The sequence below is a fragment of the Aythya marila genome (assembly GCF_965140915.1).
Source record: "Aythya marila genome assembly, chromosome: 22".
Taxonomy (NCBI): domain Eukaryota; kingdom Metazoa; phylum Chordata; class Aves; order Anseriformes; family Anatidae; genus Aythya; species Aythya marila.
Genome location: NC_139063.1, coordinates 1,083,844 through 1,099,416, shown reverse-complemented (window position 1 = coordinate 1,099,416; position 15,573 = coordinate 1,083,844). Strand labels below are relative to the sequence as shown.

The 15,573-nt window shown below is 66.4% G+C and overlaps 3 protein-coding genes across 7 annotated transcripts; 1 reads left to right on the top strand and 2 right to left on the bottom strand.

Annotated features, from left to right (window-relative positions):
- Positions 1 to 75: 75 nt before the first annotated feature.
- On the bottom strand, positions 76 to 7,714 carry LCK (LCK proto-oncogene, Src family tyrosine kinase). Of its 3 annotated transcripts, none has more exons than XM_082777672.1 (13): positions 7,367 to 7,709; positions 4,881 to 4,987; positions 4,698 to 4,779; positions 4,526 to 4,616; positions 4,302 to 4,400; positions 4,104 to 4,207; positions 3,869 to 4,018; positions 3,520 to 3,672; positions 2,412 to 2,591; positions 1,952 to 2,028; positions 1,714 to 1,867; positions 1,050 to 1,181; positions 80 to 700 (listed from the first exon to the last, which is right to left on the bottom strand). In XM_082777672.1, exons 2-13 carry the CDS (start codon positions 4,980 to 4,982, stop codon positions 498 to 500), a joined length of 1,527 nt encoding a protein of 508 aa, XP_082633798.1. In that variant the 5' UTR covers positions 4,983 to 4,987; positions 7,367 to 7,709; the 3' UTR covers positions 80 to 497. The 3 variants fall into 3 exon arrangements, with proteins under 3 accessions (XP_082633797.1, XP_082633798.1, XP_082633799.1); XM_082777673.1 differs by having other exon boundaries at positions 4,698 to 4,776; positions 7,367 to 7,630; XM_082777671.1 differs by having other exon boundaries at positions 76 to 700; positions 4,526 to 4,779; positions 7,367 to 7,714.
- A 1,269-nt stretch (positions 7,715 to 8,983) lies between these two features.
- On the bottom strand, positions 8,984 to 10,504 carry FAM167B (family with sequence similarity 167 member B). 2 transcript variants are annotated; one of them, XM_082777634.1, is made up of 2 exons: positions 9,982 to 10,504; positions 8,984 to 9,497 (listed from the first exon to the last, which is right to left on the bottom strand). In XM_082777634.1, exons 1-2 carry the CDS (start codon positions 10,261 to 10,263, stop codon positions 9,234 to 9,236), a joined length of 546 nt encoding a protein of 181 aa, XP_082633760.1. In that variant the 5' UTR covers positions 10,264 to 10,504; the 3' UTR covers positions 8,984 to 9,233. The 2 variants fall into 2 exon arrangements, with proteins under 2 accessions (XP_082633760.1, XP_082633761.1); XM_082777635.1 differs by having other exon boundaries at positions 8,984 to 9,494.
- A 705-nt stretch (positions 10,505 to 11,209) lies between these two features.
- Positions 11,210 to 15,077, top strand: LOC309886612 (myotubularin-related protein 9-like). 2 transcript variants are annotated; one of them, XM_082777630.1, is made up of 12 exons: positions 11,210 to 11,337; positions 11,468 to 11,731; positions 11,938 to 11,997; positions 12,306 to 12,414; positions 12,699 to 12,824; positions 12,920 to 13,093; positions 13,181 to 13,398; positions 13,528 to 13,689; positions 13,783 to 13,924; positions 14,006 to 14,226; positions 14,381 to 14,532; positions 14,671 to 15,077. In XM_082777630.1, the coding sequence occupies exons 2-12, from the start codon at positions 11,535 to 11,537 to the stop codon at positions 14,832 to 14,834; spliced, it is 1,725 nt and encodes a 574-aa protein (XP_082633756.1). In that variant the 5' UTR covers positions 11,210 to 11,337; positions 11,468 to 11,534; the 3' UTR covers positions 14,835 to 15,077. The 2 variants fall into 2 exon arrangements, with proteins under 2 accessions (XP_082633756.1, XP_082633757.1); XM_082777631.1 differs by lacking the exon at positions 11,938 to 11,997.
- Positions 15,078 to 15,573: the final 496 nt, after the last annotated feature.

Here is a 15,573-nt window from a genome sequence, read left to right as displayed (position 1 = left end):
TTCCCACATGGTCCCCAGGGCCCCAAAGCCACCTCAGGGGCTCCCCTGTCCCAAAGCATCCCCCGTCATGAAGCCCTCTGGGGGTCCCCACATGGTCCCCAGGGACCCAAAGCCACCCCAGGGCCTGAAACCTTTCCAGTCCTGAAGCCCTTTGGGGTCCCACACAGTTCCCAGGACCCTGAAGCTGACCCAAAGGGCTCCCCGGTCCTGAAGCCCTTTGGGGGTCCCCGCACAGTCCCCAGGACCCCACAGCCACCACCGGTGCAGACGGCAGCGGTGGCACACAGCCGGGTGGGCACAGTGGCACGTGGCATGTCCTCGGAGCCCATGGGCCTTTCACCTTTTGGGGGGCGATGTGTGCCTTCAGGAGCACCCCAAGTCTGTGCCGCTGCCCCCCCAGGTCCAAGCAGCACCCATGGGGGGATGCAGAAAGAGTCTGTGGGGACCCCCAGCATGAGGGGGCCAAAGCGGGGCCCCCCCCGGGGCTGCGGGGGCCCTCAGGGCTGCTGCTGGTACTGGCCCTCGGTGGCGGTGAAGAAGTCCTCCAGCACGCTCTTCATGTAGTCGAAGGTGGGCCGCTCCTCGGGCCGCTCCTTCCAGCACTGCATCATCAGTTCGTACAGCTCCTGCGGGCAGTTGTCGGGCTGCGGCATGCGGTACCCGCGCTCCAGGTTCTGGATCACCTCGGGGTTGGTCATCCCTGCGAGGACAGAGCGGGTGGCACCGAATTCAAGTCACCCCCTTGCTGCTGGAAACCCCCTAAATTGGCAAACCCCATGGGAAACGTTCCCTCTACCCCCCCCAAACCCCAAAATCCCCCCTGAATTTTGGGCCCGGCTGGCCACGTGCGCTGGGAAGAGGTTGAACCCATGGAGGGCTGGCAGGGAGCGGGGCCAGGCGGAGCGAGTGTGCGTGCGGGAGTGCATGCACACACTCACACGTGTGCGCCTGCGTGTGTGCATGCGTTTGTGTGTGTGTGTGTGTGTGTGTGTGTGTGTGTGTGTGTGTGTGTGAGCCCGTCCGCCACGCTGCTGCCGGGAAATCCTGACCTGGATACGGGATCCGGCCGTAGGTGACGATCTCAGTCAGTAGGATGCCAAAGGACCAGACGTCCGACTTGATGGTGAACGTCCCGTAATTAATCGCCTCCGGCGCCGTCCACTTAATGGGGAATTTAGCCCCTGAAAAAAAATAAAAATAAAAATAAAAATAAAAATAAAATAAAATAAAATAAAATAAAATAAAATAAAATAAAATATAAAATAAAATAAAATAAAATAAAATAAAATAAAATAAAATAAAATAAAATAAAATAAAATAAAATAAAATAAAATAAAATAAAATAAAATAAAATAAAATAAAATAAAAAGGGAGGGGGGAAAAAATAAAGTGCTGCAGCCGAGCTTTGCCCCCCTCTCTGTTTAACCTGCTGATGGGGTGGGTTTGGTGGCTGGCCCCCCATGCTCGGCTGCCCACCCGCACCAGCAGGGACCCCGCAGCGGGGCAGCACGCCTGTTCCTGCAGCAGCCAGCAGATAGGGCTGGCAGCCCACCGAAAGCGGGGCCGGGTGGGCTTGTGGGCTCTGGGCAGCCCCCTGCAGCTCTGGGGAGCGAGATGAGGGAGGGGATGGGGTGTCACGGGTCCCGGGGGAGGACGGGGTTTCTTCCTCCAGCAGCCCCAGAGGGGAAACATGTAGGGCCATGATGGGCGCACCCTCGCGAGCTGTGTACTCGTTGTCCTCGATGAGGCGAGCCAGCCCAAAATCGGCGATTTTGCAGCACAGCGTGTCTGACACGAGGATGTTGGCAGCCCGCAGGTCGCGGTGGATGTAGTTCTTGGCCTCGATGAAGGCCATGCCTTCAGCGATCTGCAGGAGGGATTCATCACGTTAATTGGAGGAGTGGGACAGCTCCACCAGACCCCCCCTCCCCGTGGCTCCGTGCCCCCTCACCTGCGCAGCCATGTCCAGCAGCTTGTTGATGCTGAGCTTCACTCCCTCCGAGGTCTTGAGGAAATCCACCAGGCTGCCTGCAACGAAGGCACAGGTCTCAGCCTCCCACCGGCTGCCATCGTGGCAGAGGCTTTGCCAGGGCACCAACCCCTTCAGTGCAACGCCTGGTGTGGGGCTGGGGGGCTCACAGCCCCCGGGAGGGGGGCAGGAGACCAGGCTGCTGCAAGGTCCTTGTCCCCCAGCTCCCAGCCAGCACAGTGCTGTGGTGTGCAGGTTCAAAATCCCCCGGAACAGCTCAAAACACAAAAGCCAGCACCGACACGTGGTGCCCTGGTGGGTTTCCTGTGCCTGCCCTGATGGGGACGGCGGTGGGAGAGGAAGGGACCCCGACCCCACACGGCCCCGAGCCGCCCCCCTGGGTGCCAGCCCCGCGGCGGGCAGCACCCCTTGGCACCCTCACCCTTCTCCATGTACTCGGTGATGATGTAGATGGGCTCCTTCGTCACCACGGCGTACAGCCGCACCAGCCGCGGGTGCTGCAGGTTCTTCATGAGGTTGGCCTCCGCCAGGAAGGCGCTGGGCGACATGCTGCCCTGCTTCAGGTTCTTGATGGCCACCTTGGTGTGGCCGTTGTAGAAGCCTGCGGAGAGAAAGGGGCACAGCGTGACCGGCGGGGGAGGCAGGGCTGTCAATTTAGGGCATCCCGACCCAAAAGCACACAAGGAAGGTGTTCGGGCTGCTGGATGAAGCCTGGTCCCAGGGGCACTGGGGACAGCGAGGGACCGGCTGGCCCCAGACTCTTGCAGCAGGGGACGGTCCCAGCCCTGTGTGTGCTCTGGCCACCTCCTGGGCAGAAGCCTGTAGCCACATTTGAACCCACCAGGCAGAGATTTTTACGTGTGGCTTTTAGCCACCGAGAGGAAAGGAAACTTGGTGCTGGGCTTTTAACCCTCCGAGAGGCTCCCAGCAGGGCAGCTGGCGGAGCCAGGCAGCGCTGCCACAACCCAGCTCCTGAGAGAGACCCAGAGGGGATTTTCGGGTGCTGCAGCACCCATGGGAGCGAGGGCAGGGACCCCGCTTGGTGCCCTCCCCACCACGGCACCGGGACAGCAGGAGGAGCTTTTGCTGCTCAGCCGTAGGGCGCTGGAAGCCACACGCAGCCGCCGAGCCCCGGGTGCCCCCAGCGTGGCTTCAGCAGCCTCCCCGAGCCCTGCTCCCCCTGCAGAGCCACGCACGGTGCTCCTGTGCTGGTGCCAAGCCCCAGGTGCACGCAGCCCCCGTGCACAAACGCCTGCAGCCACGTCCTGGTGGGGAGCAGCACAGGGGTCGGGGTGGCCACGGATGGGAGAAAGGGGAAGTTTGGGCTGCTCTGGTTTATCCCCGGGGTTCCTTTCGCTGCTGGTTTTCTCCCTTCTTCCAGAGCCCTTTGAAAAGCCGATGTCCCACAGCTGGGGAGGTGCCGGCTGCGCCGTGCGGGGCCCCGGCTTCCCCCCCCCGAGCCTGTGCTGATGCCGCCCGCAGCAGAGCCCTGGTGCAGGAGGAAGCGCCCCGCTTTCACCCTGACTCACCCATCCAGACTTCTCCAAACTGCCCCGCTCCCAGCTTCTCCACCAGTTTCAGCGACTCCCTCGGCACCTCCCACTCGTCCTGCCACCACGGCTTCTGCGGCTTCTGGGTCCGGCACGGCTTGCCCAGGCGGGTGCACAGCCCGTCCGAGCTGCCTGCGGCACAGGGGGGGGAGGCAGCACCAGCATCAGCGAGCACAGGGTGCCTGGGTGTCCTGTCCCATCCCCTCCCCATCCCCAAACCATCCCCATTCATCCCATCCATCCCATCCCATCCCATCCCATTGTGCCCATCCCATCCATCCCATCCCACCCCACCCCACCCCACCCCACCCCTCAGGCCGGCACATACGTGTGTAATACTCCACCAGCTCGTGCAGGCTGCTGAAGGTGACGCGGGGGGAGATGTAGTACCCCCCGTTGTCCATGTTGCGGATCTTGTAGTGCTTCACCGTCTCGCCCTGGTTCTGGTCAAAGTCCCTCACCGACAGCGAGTAGGAACCTGGGGAGGGGGGCACGGGGTGGGCACGGGCCCCCAGCACTCCTGGAGCCCTTCCTGGTGCAGGAGGTGCCGGTGGCACCGGTACCTTTGGAGGTCTCGCTCTCGCGGATGAGGAAGGAGCCGTGCGTGTTGCCCGAGGCCAGGAGCTGTCTCTCGGCGTCCTTGCGGCTGAGGTTTTTGAAGAACCACCTGGGGACAGGGGGCAGGGTGAGGGCTGGGGGGTGCTGAAGCCCCTTGCATCTCTCCCCTGTGCCCGCATGGGTGCTCCCCAGCCCCTACTCACGGCTCGGGCTCCAGGCTGTTCACCATGGCCACGAAGTTGTAGGGGATCAAACCCTCCTGGCCCGTGGTGAGCGACTGCGCCCTCCACCACTCCCCGCTCCTGCAAGGACACGGCCACCTGAGTGTCCCCCCCCTGCTGCCGGGACCACCGGTGGCACCGGGGCACCGACTGGGGGGGGGACACAGGGACACGGGGACGCGGGGACCCCCTCGGTGCTCGCTCACTCTTCCAGGACGCGCAGCTTCTCGCCCTTCTGCAGCCCCAGGTCCCCGTCGTGGGTGGGCTCGTAGTCGTACAGGGCCACCACCAGCTTGTCTGGGGGAACAGGGGCAGGGTGGAGGCGGTGATGGGGGCACCCGCAGCCACCCCCCCCACCCCTCCACGGCCAGCCCTTACCCTGCAGGGGGGAGCACGGCGGAGACGTGGCCTCGTAGGACACCAGGGGATCGCGCACCTCGGAGCCATTGCGGATCAGCTGCTGGGCAGGGACAGTGCGACCCATCAGTGCCACCCCCCCACAGCCCCACATCACTCATGGGGAGATTTTTTGGCTGCTCTCTCCCCCCCACACACACTCACCTGGCGCTTGCTGTCGGGGTCGATGGGGTAGTTGCAGTGCTCGCAGATGTCGATGTTCTCGATCCAGTCGTCGTCGTAGTCCGAGCTGCAGCAGCAGCCCATGGTGGCTGCACGGGGCAGTGAGCGCAGCCGTCACCCCCCCAGCACCCCCATCTCCACCTCTGCACCCCCCCGCCCCAACCCCGCTCCCATCCGTCCCACCACCCACATCACCGGGCCCTTCCTGCGCGCCCCGAGGGCATCCCCCGGCTCTGTCCCCAGCCCTGTTTCCTCCTAGCTTTGTTTTCTTCTGGCTTAGGTGAGCACAGAGGGTGATTTCTCTCGAGACGCCCCCACCTCGAGCACCAGCCCCGGTGCCCTGCGTGGGCCGAGGGGGCCTCCTTCGTGTCACTTTTGCCTTCCTGCAAAATCCGTCAGAGCCCGGCGCTGCGTCACGTGGAAATGGCAGCCCACGGCCCTGGAAAAAGCTCTTCTGCAGAATCCCCCGCACCCACGCCGCCGGGATCTGCCCCCTCCCAGGCCTGGCCCCAAACCCATTTCCCCAGGCTCTGACGGGGAGCTCGGGGGCTTCGGGGGGCCCCGTGTGGTTTCTGCAGGCGCCGAGCTCTCGGAGCCTCCTCCGGGAGCCACCCAGGGGTCCCTGCCCAAGAACTAGCGGCCGCTTTTGGTGGGGGGGAGCTGTGGCCTCTGGGCATGTGGTACAGCAGGGGGGGGTCCCCGGGGATGGCAGAGCCCAGAGCTGCTTGGGGACGATGCCCACCAGCGCTGCCGTCACTTTTTCCTCCTTGGTTTCCCCACCAGGACTCACGGCACAGCTTTATTTTGGCAGGCACAGCTCTGTTTTCGCAGGCACCCCCTTAAACCTGGGGTGCTGCTGGGGAGGGCAACATTACAGCTGTGCACGGGGCTTCCGAGGGGCACGCACCTACTCTGTGCCGCTGGGGACACAAGGAATGGCCCTGCAGAGGTCCCTGGGGGGCTCGGTGTCCCCTGGGTGCCACCGGAGCCAGGTGCCACCAGGAGAGGCACAGCCCCGTGTTTGGAGACCGGGGGCACCCTGCGCTCACCTCCCCACGGAGGGGGCAGCAGGACAGGGGCAGTGCCACCCCCCTACCATGCCTGGGGGGACACAGGGGACATCAGCACCGTCCCCACGGGGCCACCTCGGGGTGCCCACCACCACGGTGGCTGACGGGAGTGATTGTGGCAAGGAGAAGGTGGACGAGCGAGCCCACCCGCACCATGTCCAGGGCCTGGAAGCCGCCCTGGTGCTTTCAGCTTCCGCTGCCGCCTCTTTGAGAGCTCTCTCACAGCACCTCGGCCGCCTCTGGGGCCTGCAGGGCACGGGCAAGACCCCGGCAATGCCCCGGGACAAAGCCAGGACCCGGACCCGAGCCCGAGCCTGGCCCCGTGGAAGAAAAGCCCCCACGCTCCCAACCTGCACGTAGCACTTCAAACGCCCGTCTACCGAAGCGGTGCCAGGAGGTGTTTTTTCCTTTCTGCGAGAAGCTGGGGTTCAGAGGGAGGTGCTGCTATCGTCGTTTTTTTGTGCTTTTTTTTTTTTTTCTTATGTGCTCAAGCCACAGCGTAATTTCCACCGAGCAACCGTTTCACCTGCTCGGCGCGAGGGCTGCGCCGCGGCTCGGGGCGTTTGAAGTCAGGTTTTTGCGCCTGCATCTGTGCAAACGAATTTCTGCTGCGAAGGTTGCGTGAGAGCGAGGTGGCCGTGCCCCTAACCCCGTGCCTCGCCGTGTCCCCCCCCGGTGCGTGGCTGCGTGTGCACGGGGGTACACGAGCAGTCCCCGGCCTCCTCCTACTTGTACCGGCCCTGCTGCATGTGCCTGTCTGGCCAGGGCTGGACACTTTGGTCACGAGCGTGGGCGGGCGCCAGCAGGGCTGAGGCTGGGCTGGTCCCCAAGCTGGGTGTCCCCAAATCTGCTGTGACCCAGCTGGACACCGGCCCCGCACCTTGCCAAGCCTGGGGAGCCGGCCCTGACGCGCCATCACGGCGGGCAGGGAGGCGTTTGCTCCGAAACAGCACCAAAAAAGCACCAAAAACAGACACATCTTGGCCTGAAACCGTCCTCAACGGGGCTGTGGTGGGCCAGGACTAACCCGCTGCTCTTCCCACAGCTCTGCGGACAGGGCCTGGCGTTGGGGACACGGCGCCCGTTTTGCCCCGAAGAAGGGGGCTCGGGGTCAGGACTGCGAGGGGGCAGCGCTCGCACCCCGGGTGGGCACCAGGCAGCGGGGCGGCCGCTGTCACCCCCCCTGGGTGGCTCCAGCAGGACGGGGAGCACTGGGGCTGCTCCCCGTGTCACCTCCCGACCCCCTGGGCAACCAGTGCTCCCAGTGCCACAGTGGCAATCCCCCATTAACACCCCTCCACGGAGCCACATCAGAAGGCACAACACCCCCTGCCCCAGGCACCCCGCGGATCCCGGCACCCGTTGAGGGGCGCAGACCCCTTCCCCGGCCCCCGTTACCTGGTGGCAGCGAGGTGAGGACGAGCAGCTCTCAGACTCCCATGGCCGGGCAACAGCAGTGAAGACCCCGACCCCGCTCACGTCCTCCCCATCAGCAGCGGGCACACGGTGACCGGCCGGGTGCGCAGCCACGACCCCGCAGGCGGGCGCGCGCTCCCTGCCGCCGCCGCTGCTCGCTCTTGCTCGCCGCCTGCCCTGGTTTCCTGCCTCATGAGCAAACTCTAGAGAAGCTGGTTCACAGCTCGCGCACGACCGCAAAGAGCTAGTGACAAACCCCGAAGCTTCCTGCTCAGCCCCAGCTGGGCTGCGCGAGGGGGGTCCCTGATCCGGGCGCCCCCAGCCCCGGGTGGGCGAGGGGACACCGAGGGACATGGAGGGACACGGAGATGTTTGCTCAAGGGGAGCGGGGTCCCGTGAGCTGGGTATTGTCAGCGTGGCGCCAGCAATGGCTGGGATTTTGTCACCCACTGCCCAGGATGTTTTGACCCCCCTGTCCCCTCTGCAGCCCCCTCCCCAGTGCTCAGTGTCTGCAGGCTTGGTGCTGGCTTTGCCGTGCCGGACCCCGTGTGGGCTGCGTGACACCGCTCGCACCCACAGCCCCCGCTTTGGCTGCCCCCACTGCATCACCCAAGGCCTCAGCACCCCGAGAGCCACAGCGCTGGCCGGGCTGGGGACAAAGCCCAGGGGACGCCTCGTGCCCAGGCTGTGCCACGCCACCAGCCCCCGGGTTTTTGGAAACAGCTCAGAGCAGAGCAACCACAAAGCTATTGTCTTGGCTTCTGTGATCAGACATGAAGCCGCAGGTACCTGCTGGCTGCTCTGCGGAGGCATGGGCAGGAAGCCCAGCCTGTGCCGGGGGGGAGCTGCGTCAGCGGGGGGAGCGCGGTGGCAAACACAGCACCCACCCTCGGGGACATTTCCCCGGGGCAGCCGAGCGGCCCCGCTCCCGTTGTGCTCCCCAGCACCAGGGGTGCCCCAGGCGAGGTGTGCCGCAGCCTCGGGGGGCATGTGCAGCTCTCCCTGTGTCCCGCTGTTACCCTGGGAAGGGGAAGCAGCACCCAAAAAAGGTCCCTGAGGCACCCCCTGAGGTCCCTGCGCCATCCCGCGTCTCCCCTGACACCGCTTGTGAAAAGCGTTCTGTGAAAGTCGCACCCCGGCCGTGACAACTTCTTCTGCAAAGTGTTTGGTGTGGATGGAACAAGCAAAAGCAAAGCCCCCCCAGCCCAGCCAGCACCACCCAGGGCCCCTCTCCTGCACCGGGGGCCAGGGTCGGGGCAGGATGGGGTTGTGGGGGCCCCGAGCGCAGCCCCCAGCACCTCCTGGCCTCGAGACCCAGCTCCCAGCCCACAGGCGGCTCGGTGACGAGCATTTCCTGCGGTGGCACAGCCCCAGCACCCATCGCAGCGGGTGCCTGGGGAGGGGCTGGCAGCGGGGTGCCCAAAACACAGCCCCATCCCTCCTGCACGGGGTGAGAAAGGTGATGAGAAGCCCCCAGCCCACGGGACAGCGCTGGGAGCGCACCCTCTCCGGCCACCCCACCCCAAAGGGCTGGGAGCCACATTTTGGGGGCACAGGCAGGCGCCTGGGTGCACAGAACAGAACCCCCTGGCTCTTACCACCACCTCCTTTTATTCCTCCTCAAGTTTTTCGTGCACCTTGCTGACCCCACCATCCCCGGGGACAGGGCTGTGGGTGCCCCAGGACGCCCTGTGTCCCACGGGGACAGCGGCATTTCCCAGAGCACTGAGCACCCCCTGCACCAGGGAGCTCAGCCCCAGCCCCGCCATCCCCACGCTGCTTCAGGAGGCACCCGCGAGCCCCACCGAGCCTGGGTGCACCCCTGGGTGCCCGCGGGGCCCCGCCAGGCTCAGCAGAGGGAGAAGCGCCGGGAGTTGATGTTCATGCGGGTGACGCCGATGTGCTTCAGCGGCATGGAGAGCAGGAAGGCGGCCTTGGGGGGGATGTTGCAGAGCAGATCCGAGTCTTCCTCGCAGCCCTCGAGGCCGAAGGTGGCGTCGTCCAGCATCTCCTTGTGCTGGTGGCAGGCCTGCTCCACCTTCAGCCGGTGCAGCTGCGCCCGCAGGCGCATCAGCTGCTGCGCCAGGCGCTGGTCTGCAGCCTGCAGCTCCTGCTGCGGGGACACCACGGGGCCATCAGCACCGCAGCCCCCCCCCCCCCCCAGGGACACAGCCACGGTGCACGGCCAGAGGGGGCTCAGCAGGGTGCTGGGGCTTGGCCGGGGCACAGCCCCCCTGGGCACTGGGGATGTGCGGTCCTGGGGTCAGCACGGAGCCAAAATCCCAGGCTGGCAGGGGGGTGTGCACGTATACACAGCCCTGGGGGGGGCTCAGGGAGGTTTGTGCCCACACGGCTGCTGCCTCTGCTGCACCAGCAAAAGTCACGCAGCCGTGCCCCAGCAGGGCAGCAGGAGGGGGGTGGCAAGCACAGGGCGACCACCCATGGCACTGGGCAGAGCCCCAAGCACCTGGCAAAAATCCCCGTCCAGCGGCCGTGCTGGCAAAAAAAGGGCAAAGCTGGGGGGGTTGCAGCTGGACCCCTCCCTGCCAGGGCTGGGCACCACCCCGTGCACCCCTCGCCCCCCAGAAGCTACTCACCAGCTCCGTCCTGAGCCACTCCAGAGCCGCCCCCACGGTGGGGAAGCCGCAGACGCCGCCGTCCCGCTCGCCCTTGGGGTTCCCCGGGGTCCCCTCGGCCCCGGCGGGGGCTCGGCTGCCCCAGGGCTGCCCCCGCACCCTGGCCTCCCACTCGAGGTAGGACGGGCGCCGCGTCTGCAGCTTCAGCTTGGCCGTCAGCGCCTTGAGGCCCGCCAGGCTCTCCTCGCCCATGGGTGGCTCCTCGGCACCCAGCTCGCTGAATCTCAGCTGCCCCAGGGCCATGGCTCGGGGAGGAGGGGGGGGGGGCACCGACCCCAACCCCAAAAAGCTCCCGGCTGCAGCCCTTTATCCACCCCCGGAGCCGCAGCGCCCGGACACGGCGGGATGATGCTAACGGGCAGGGACTTTGTACTTGGGGTTTGGTTTTTATTTTTTCCTTTGCGGGTCCAGCATCATCGCCTCCGGCTGGGAGGAGGCGCCCCGAGGGCTCCCGGTTATCGGCACGGACTGACCCCGGCTTCCCGGCCCCGGGGAGGGTGGGGTGGGGGGGGAAGGTTGCTAAAAAAAGGGGAAAGGAAGGAAAACGAGCGGCTCCTCGTGAACCGGGGGGGAGGGGACGGACACGGGGGAAGGACGCGGGGCTGCCCGGCTCCTGGGCACCTTTGGGCACCGCTGGGCGCATCTGGGCACCGCTGGGGGGCCTTAAAGGTGGGACCCTCGGGGGGGCACAGCGCTCCCGGCCCCCCCGGGGCAGCATTCAGCCGTTCCCTGCCCCATTTTTCTCCTCCCCCCCGGCCCCGCAGACCCCCCCCCCTCTCCTCTTGGGACCACCCTAAACCCGCCCCCCCCTCCGCCCAGCCCTGTGCACCCCCGGGGCTGTGCAGGCACCCCCAACCCCCCCGTTTCCCCCCCCCCATTACCCCCCCAGGTCCCTGCTGGCACCCCGATGTGCCCCCCTCGCAGCCCGGCTGCTGCCCCGTTCCCCCCCCCAGTCGCCCCCTGCTCGCCCCCCACCACCGAGGGCCACGGATCGGAGCAGGTAAGCCCGGGGGGGGCCCGCTACGAGCCGCTCACCGCCCCCTCCTCCTCCTCTTCCTCCCCCCTTCTTCCTCCTCCTCCTCCTCCTCCTCCTCCTCCTCCTCCCCACCCGGCAGCGCCCTGCAGCCGCCCCCGCCCCGTGCCGCGGAGAGCTGGGGGGGGACACCCAGGACCCAGCAACCCCAAATCCCCCCCCCCCAGCACCCAGCGCTGGGTGCCCGCGGGCTGCTCACCCCCCTCAGCCCCGTGCCTCAGTTTCCCCACCTGCGCCGCGGGGAGGAAGCGAGCGAGGTGCCCCGCGGGGAGGAAGCTGCAGAGGTGACAAGCAGAGGCCGAAGGGCCCCAGCGTGGCTCGGGGAGGGAAGAAAAAAGACGGGGGGGACGGGGTGCGGAGGGGGATTTCCAGGCCTTGCTGCGCCCGCTCACCATTTCCCCTTTCTCCCTCCAGCCCCGCCGGAGGCAGCCGCAGCGGGACCCGCAGCCCGGCCACCGCCGCCACCACCGCCGCCGCCGCCATGGAGTTCTCGGAGCTGATCAAGACGGCGACGGTGGAGAGCGTGCTGCTGGCGGGCACGGGGCTGCCGCCGGTGAGGGGGACGCTGTGCATCACCAGCCACCACCTGCTCCTCTCCTCCTGCCCCGGGGGGGACGGCCAGCCCGGCACCGTGGAGCTCTGGCTGCTCATCCGCAACGTGGATGCGGTGGAGAAGAGGTGGGTTGGGTGCCCCCCCCTCCCGCTGCCGGCCCCGAGACCCCCTCGGTGGCGTCACCCCACGTCGGCAGGGGGGGGAAATTCCCCTCCCCGCTGCCCTCCCAGCGGCTGCGGCCGCCGAGCCTCTTCCCTCCTCTTCCCCACGGCCCACGCTGGGGATGCTTGCAGCGCCGGGCGTTGACCTCCTCTTCTCCTCCGTGCCTCAGAGTGCAGAATTTAGGCTGGTACCAGCCCCCCCGGACTAACGGCTCCCCGCGAGACACCAGGTTTGGCTTTTAGCGCTCTCGGCTCTGCTAAACCCGCCCGGCAGTGCCCGGCTTCGTGCTAACCCCGCTCCGCAGGGCAGGGGCAGCTGCTCCGAGGAGGGGAGATGATGGAAATCGCAGCTCCAGGCACACGTGAGGCCGGTGCCGGATGAGAGCCAACGGGATCCCGGTCGCCTCGGCACGGCGCTTTGCCTTGCTCCATCCTCCTGGGGAGCGGGGGCAGCTCCCTGCTGCTGGCTGTCCGCGTGCGCAGCCCCCTCCTGCCCGCGCAGCCCCGCTGCCGGCCCTGACCCCGCTGCCTTCCCCAGGCTCGCCGGCTCCTCCGGCACCATCACGCTGCGGTGCAAAGACCTGAAGGTGCTGCAGCTGGAGATCCCGGGCATGGAGGAGTGTCTGAACATCGCCAGCTCCATCGAGGTGAGCCCCGGGTGGTGGGCGAGCCGTGCCGGAGCCGCTCCGGGCTGCAAAGGGTTGGCAGGAGAAGGTGGCTGCCTGCAGTGTTTGCTCTGGGTCCGTCATTACCGTGGGTAAACACTCAGCTCCTGGGCTCTGTTTGCACGGGCACTCGGCGATGCCAGCCCTCGCTTGCAGCTGGGACGTGGCCATGAGGAAGGAACGGGGATGGGGGCTGCAGGGGGGGGACGGTGGGGACGTTTCCAGATGTCCCCGCGCGCCCCAGCTCCACCTTCGCTCTGCTCCAGGCTCTCTCCTCGGTGGACTCCGTGATGATGATGTACCCGTTCTTCTACAGACCCCAGGACCTGCGGCTCGAGGAGGGCTGGCACCTCTTCCCCCTCGAGCAATACTTCCAAAAAATCGCCGCAGAGGTGAGCCTGGGGAGGGGAGACCCAGCTGGCAGGGGAGGGGGAGAAGCGACTCCCTCGACCCACACCCCGCTGCCCCCATCCTGCTTCTCTTCCAGACGAGCCAGTGGCGGCTGAGCGACCTGAACAGGGATTTCACCACCTGCCCCACGTACCCTGCGGGCGTCATCGTGCCGGCGGCCGTGAGCGACGACACCTTGCGGAGAGCGGCCCGATTCCGGCAGGGCGGGCGCTTCCCCGTCCTCAGCTATTACCACCCCAGGAACGGGACCGTGAGTCCGTCTCCCCAGCCCTCTCCCACCACCGTCCCACCCTGCCGGGCCCCCAGCCCCAGCTACCCGCGGCCCCTCGCCCCGCAGGTGATGCTCCGCAGCAGCCAGCCGCTGACGGGCCCCAACCGAAAGCGCTGCCCTGAGGACGAGGTGCTGCTGGGGACGGTCCTGGATGAGGGCGAGCGGGGTTTCATCATCGACACGCGGTCGGCCCAGGCGGCGAAGCAGGCGCGGATGACGGGGGGTGGCACGGAGCCCAAATCCTCCTACCCGCAGTGGAAGCGGCTGCACCGGCCCCTGGAGCGGTGAGGGGCTGTGCCAAAGCCTGGCTCCCATAATTAGGGCGATCGTGCTGTCCCGCAGCCAGCACGGCACCCCCAGTCCCCCAAAACCAGCCCCGCCAAGCCCCTCACCCCATTTTCCCTCCCACCCAGAGGCCGCCCGCTGCAGGAGAGCTTCATTAAGCTGGTGGAAGCCTGCAACGACGCCTCGCTCAGCATGGACCGCTGGCTGAGCCGGCTGGAGAGCTGCCGCTGGCTGAGCCACGTCAAGGCGGCCCTGAGCACGGCCTGCCTGGCCGCACAGTGCCTCGACAGGTAGGGGGGCTGCTGCCACCCCAAAGCCCCTCGCTGTGACACCAGCCACGGGCAGAGCTGGCAGCGCCCTGATTGCCTGTGCCCCCCCTGCAGGGAGGAGGCCAGCGTGCTGGTGCACGGCGCGGAGGGGACGGACACGACGCTGCTGGTGACGGCGCTGGCGCAGGTGATCCTGGACCCGGGCTGCCGCACCATGGTGGGCTTCCAGGGGCTGCTGGAGCGGGAGTGGATCGAGGTGAGAGCGGCAGAAGCGAGGCTGGGCACCCCTGGTCGCCTTCACCCCTGTTATTTACCCCGCTTTTTTGGGGTCCCGCAGGCTGGACACCCCTTCCACCTCCGCTGCGCCCGCTCTGCCTACTCCCACGCCCGGCTGAAGCAGGAGGCGCCGCTCTTCCTCCTCTTCCTCGACTGCGTGTGGCAGCTGAGCCGCCAGTTCCCCTTCTCCCTGGAGTTCGGCGAGAGCCTCCTCCTCACCCTCTTCAACAACGCCTACGCCTCCGACTACGGCACCTTCCTCTGCAACAACGAGAAGGAGAGGCGAGTGCTGGGAGGTGGGGATGGCAGCGCCCCGTAGGAGCAGTGCCACGGTCACCTCCCTGCCCCTGGGCAGAGCCAAACCCTCTCGGTAACACCTGGGGTCAGCCCCAGCCCCGTGCCCCGGGGACTGAGACGCTTCTCGACGCTCCCGTAGGTGCCTGTGTAAAGTGAAGGAGAACACGCACTCCCTCTGGGCCTGGCTGAACCAGCCTGAGGAGAAGAAGAAGTACCTGAACCCCCTCTACTCGCACAACCCGCTGGTCATCTGGCCCTCCGTGGAGCCCCAGAGCATCCAGCTGTGGCAGGGTGAGCTGGGGCCAGCCCTGGGGCCTTTTCCCAAACCCGAGGCCGGAGCCGTGCTCGCGGACACCACCTCAGGCTGGGTGGCTTAGGGCAAGCTGCTCAGCTCTTCCTCCTGCTGTGACACAACCCCTCTCCTCCTAGGTTTATTCTTCCGCTGGATCCGTCCCTCCCAGTACCTGGAGGAGGCCCGGGCAGAGATGCAGAGGTTGGTGGAGGCCAACGAGGCGCCTGCCAAGGAGAGCGCAGGGAGCAGGCTGAGCCAGTCGCTCTCCGACCCTGCTGCCCGGACGGAGAATGAAAGATGAGCGGCAGCACGGGCACCTCGGTCCTGGCAATCACATCTCCCTCACCCATCACCGTGGGCTGAGGGGTCAAGGCGATGCAGTTTTCCACGAGGTGTGTGCAGGACACTCACCCTGTGGAGCCCAGGGAAGGCTGCGCGCACCAGCAGCTTGGACAGCCCAGGGAGAGGGGGGACGGACGCGCTTCAGCAGCCTCTCAGCCACACAGACTGAACGTGGCACAGTAAAGTGGTGTCTCGCAGTCTGCTCCTGCGTTGTGTGGTGTTCCTCGGGCAGGAGCTGGGCAGCGCAGGGCTCTGCAGCAGCAGGAGCAGCCCCACTCCCTCAGGCAGGATCCTGCTCCATTCCCCAGTGGAATCGTGGCAGCTCTCGGACCTGGATCACCCCAGGAGGCCGAGGTGCCCAGCAGCTCCCCTGCAGCACACCGGCCCTGCTCCGTGACCGAGGCAGGGTTGGCACAGCTTCTAAGCAGCAAAACATCCTAAACTCACACCGACCTCTCCACAAAAGGCACGCTGGCTGCAGCGTAAGTGTTGCATCAGTCACTCCAAGCAGGGAGCCAGCCTTGGAAATGGGTCCTTGAACCCAGTTTCGAGGAAGGAAAGAGATAGGAGCCACCCTTCCAAGCAGACAGACACGGGGACAGAGGGCTAGGACGAGGATTTGCAACGCAACCTTCCCAGTGCAGGAAATAACTGTTCCATGAGGAAAGTTGGCTCAGGGTCAAGCCAGCAAATAAACA

What these genes read in the sequence shown, in the direction of transcription:
- FAM167B (XM_082777634.1), bottom strand. Translation starts at nt 10,263, where the DNA reads ATGGCCCTGGGGCAGCTGAGATTCAGCGAGCTGGGTGCCGAGGAGCCA. An exon ending in AGTGGCTCAGGACGGAGCTG is followed by an intron (nt 9,498 to 9,981) that starts GTGAGTAGCTTC and finishes GTGTCCCCGCAG; the next exon opens with CAGGAGCTGCAGGCTGCAGA.
- LOC309886612 (XM_082777630.1), top strand. Translation starts at nt 11,535, where the DNA reads ATGGAGTTCTCGGAGCTGATCAAGACGGCGACGGTGGAGAGCGTGCTG. An exon ending in TCCAAAAAATCGCCGCAGAG is followed by an intron (nt 12,825 to 12,919) that starts GTGAGCCTGGGG and finishes CTTCTCTTCCAG; the next exon opens with ACGAGCCAGTGGCGGCTGAG. An exon ending in CTGCACCGGCCCCTGGAGCG is followed by an intron (nt 13,399 to 13,527) that starts GTGAGGGGCTGT and finishes CCTCCCACCCAG; the next exon opens with AGGCCGCCCGCTGCAGGAGA.
- LCK (XM_082777671.1), bottom strand. Translation starts at nt 4,982, where the DNA reads ATGGGCTGCTGCTGCAGCTCGGACTACGACGACGACTGGATCGAGAAC. An exon ending in ACCCCGACAGCAAGCGCCAG is followed by an intron (nt 4,780 to 4,880) that starts GTGAGTGTGTGT and finishes GTCCCTGCCCAG; the next exon opens with CAGCTGATCCGCAATGGCTC. An exon ending in CGGCCGGATCCCGTATCCAG is followed by an intron (nt 701 to 1,049) that starts GTCAGGATTTCC and finishes CTGTCCTCGCAG; the next exon opens with GGATGACCAACCCCGAGGTG.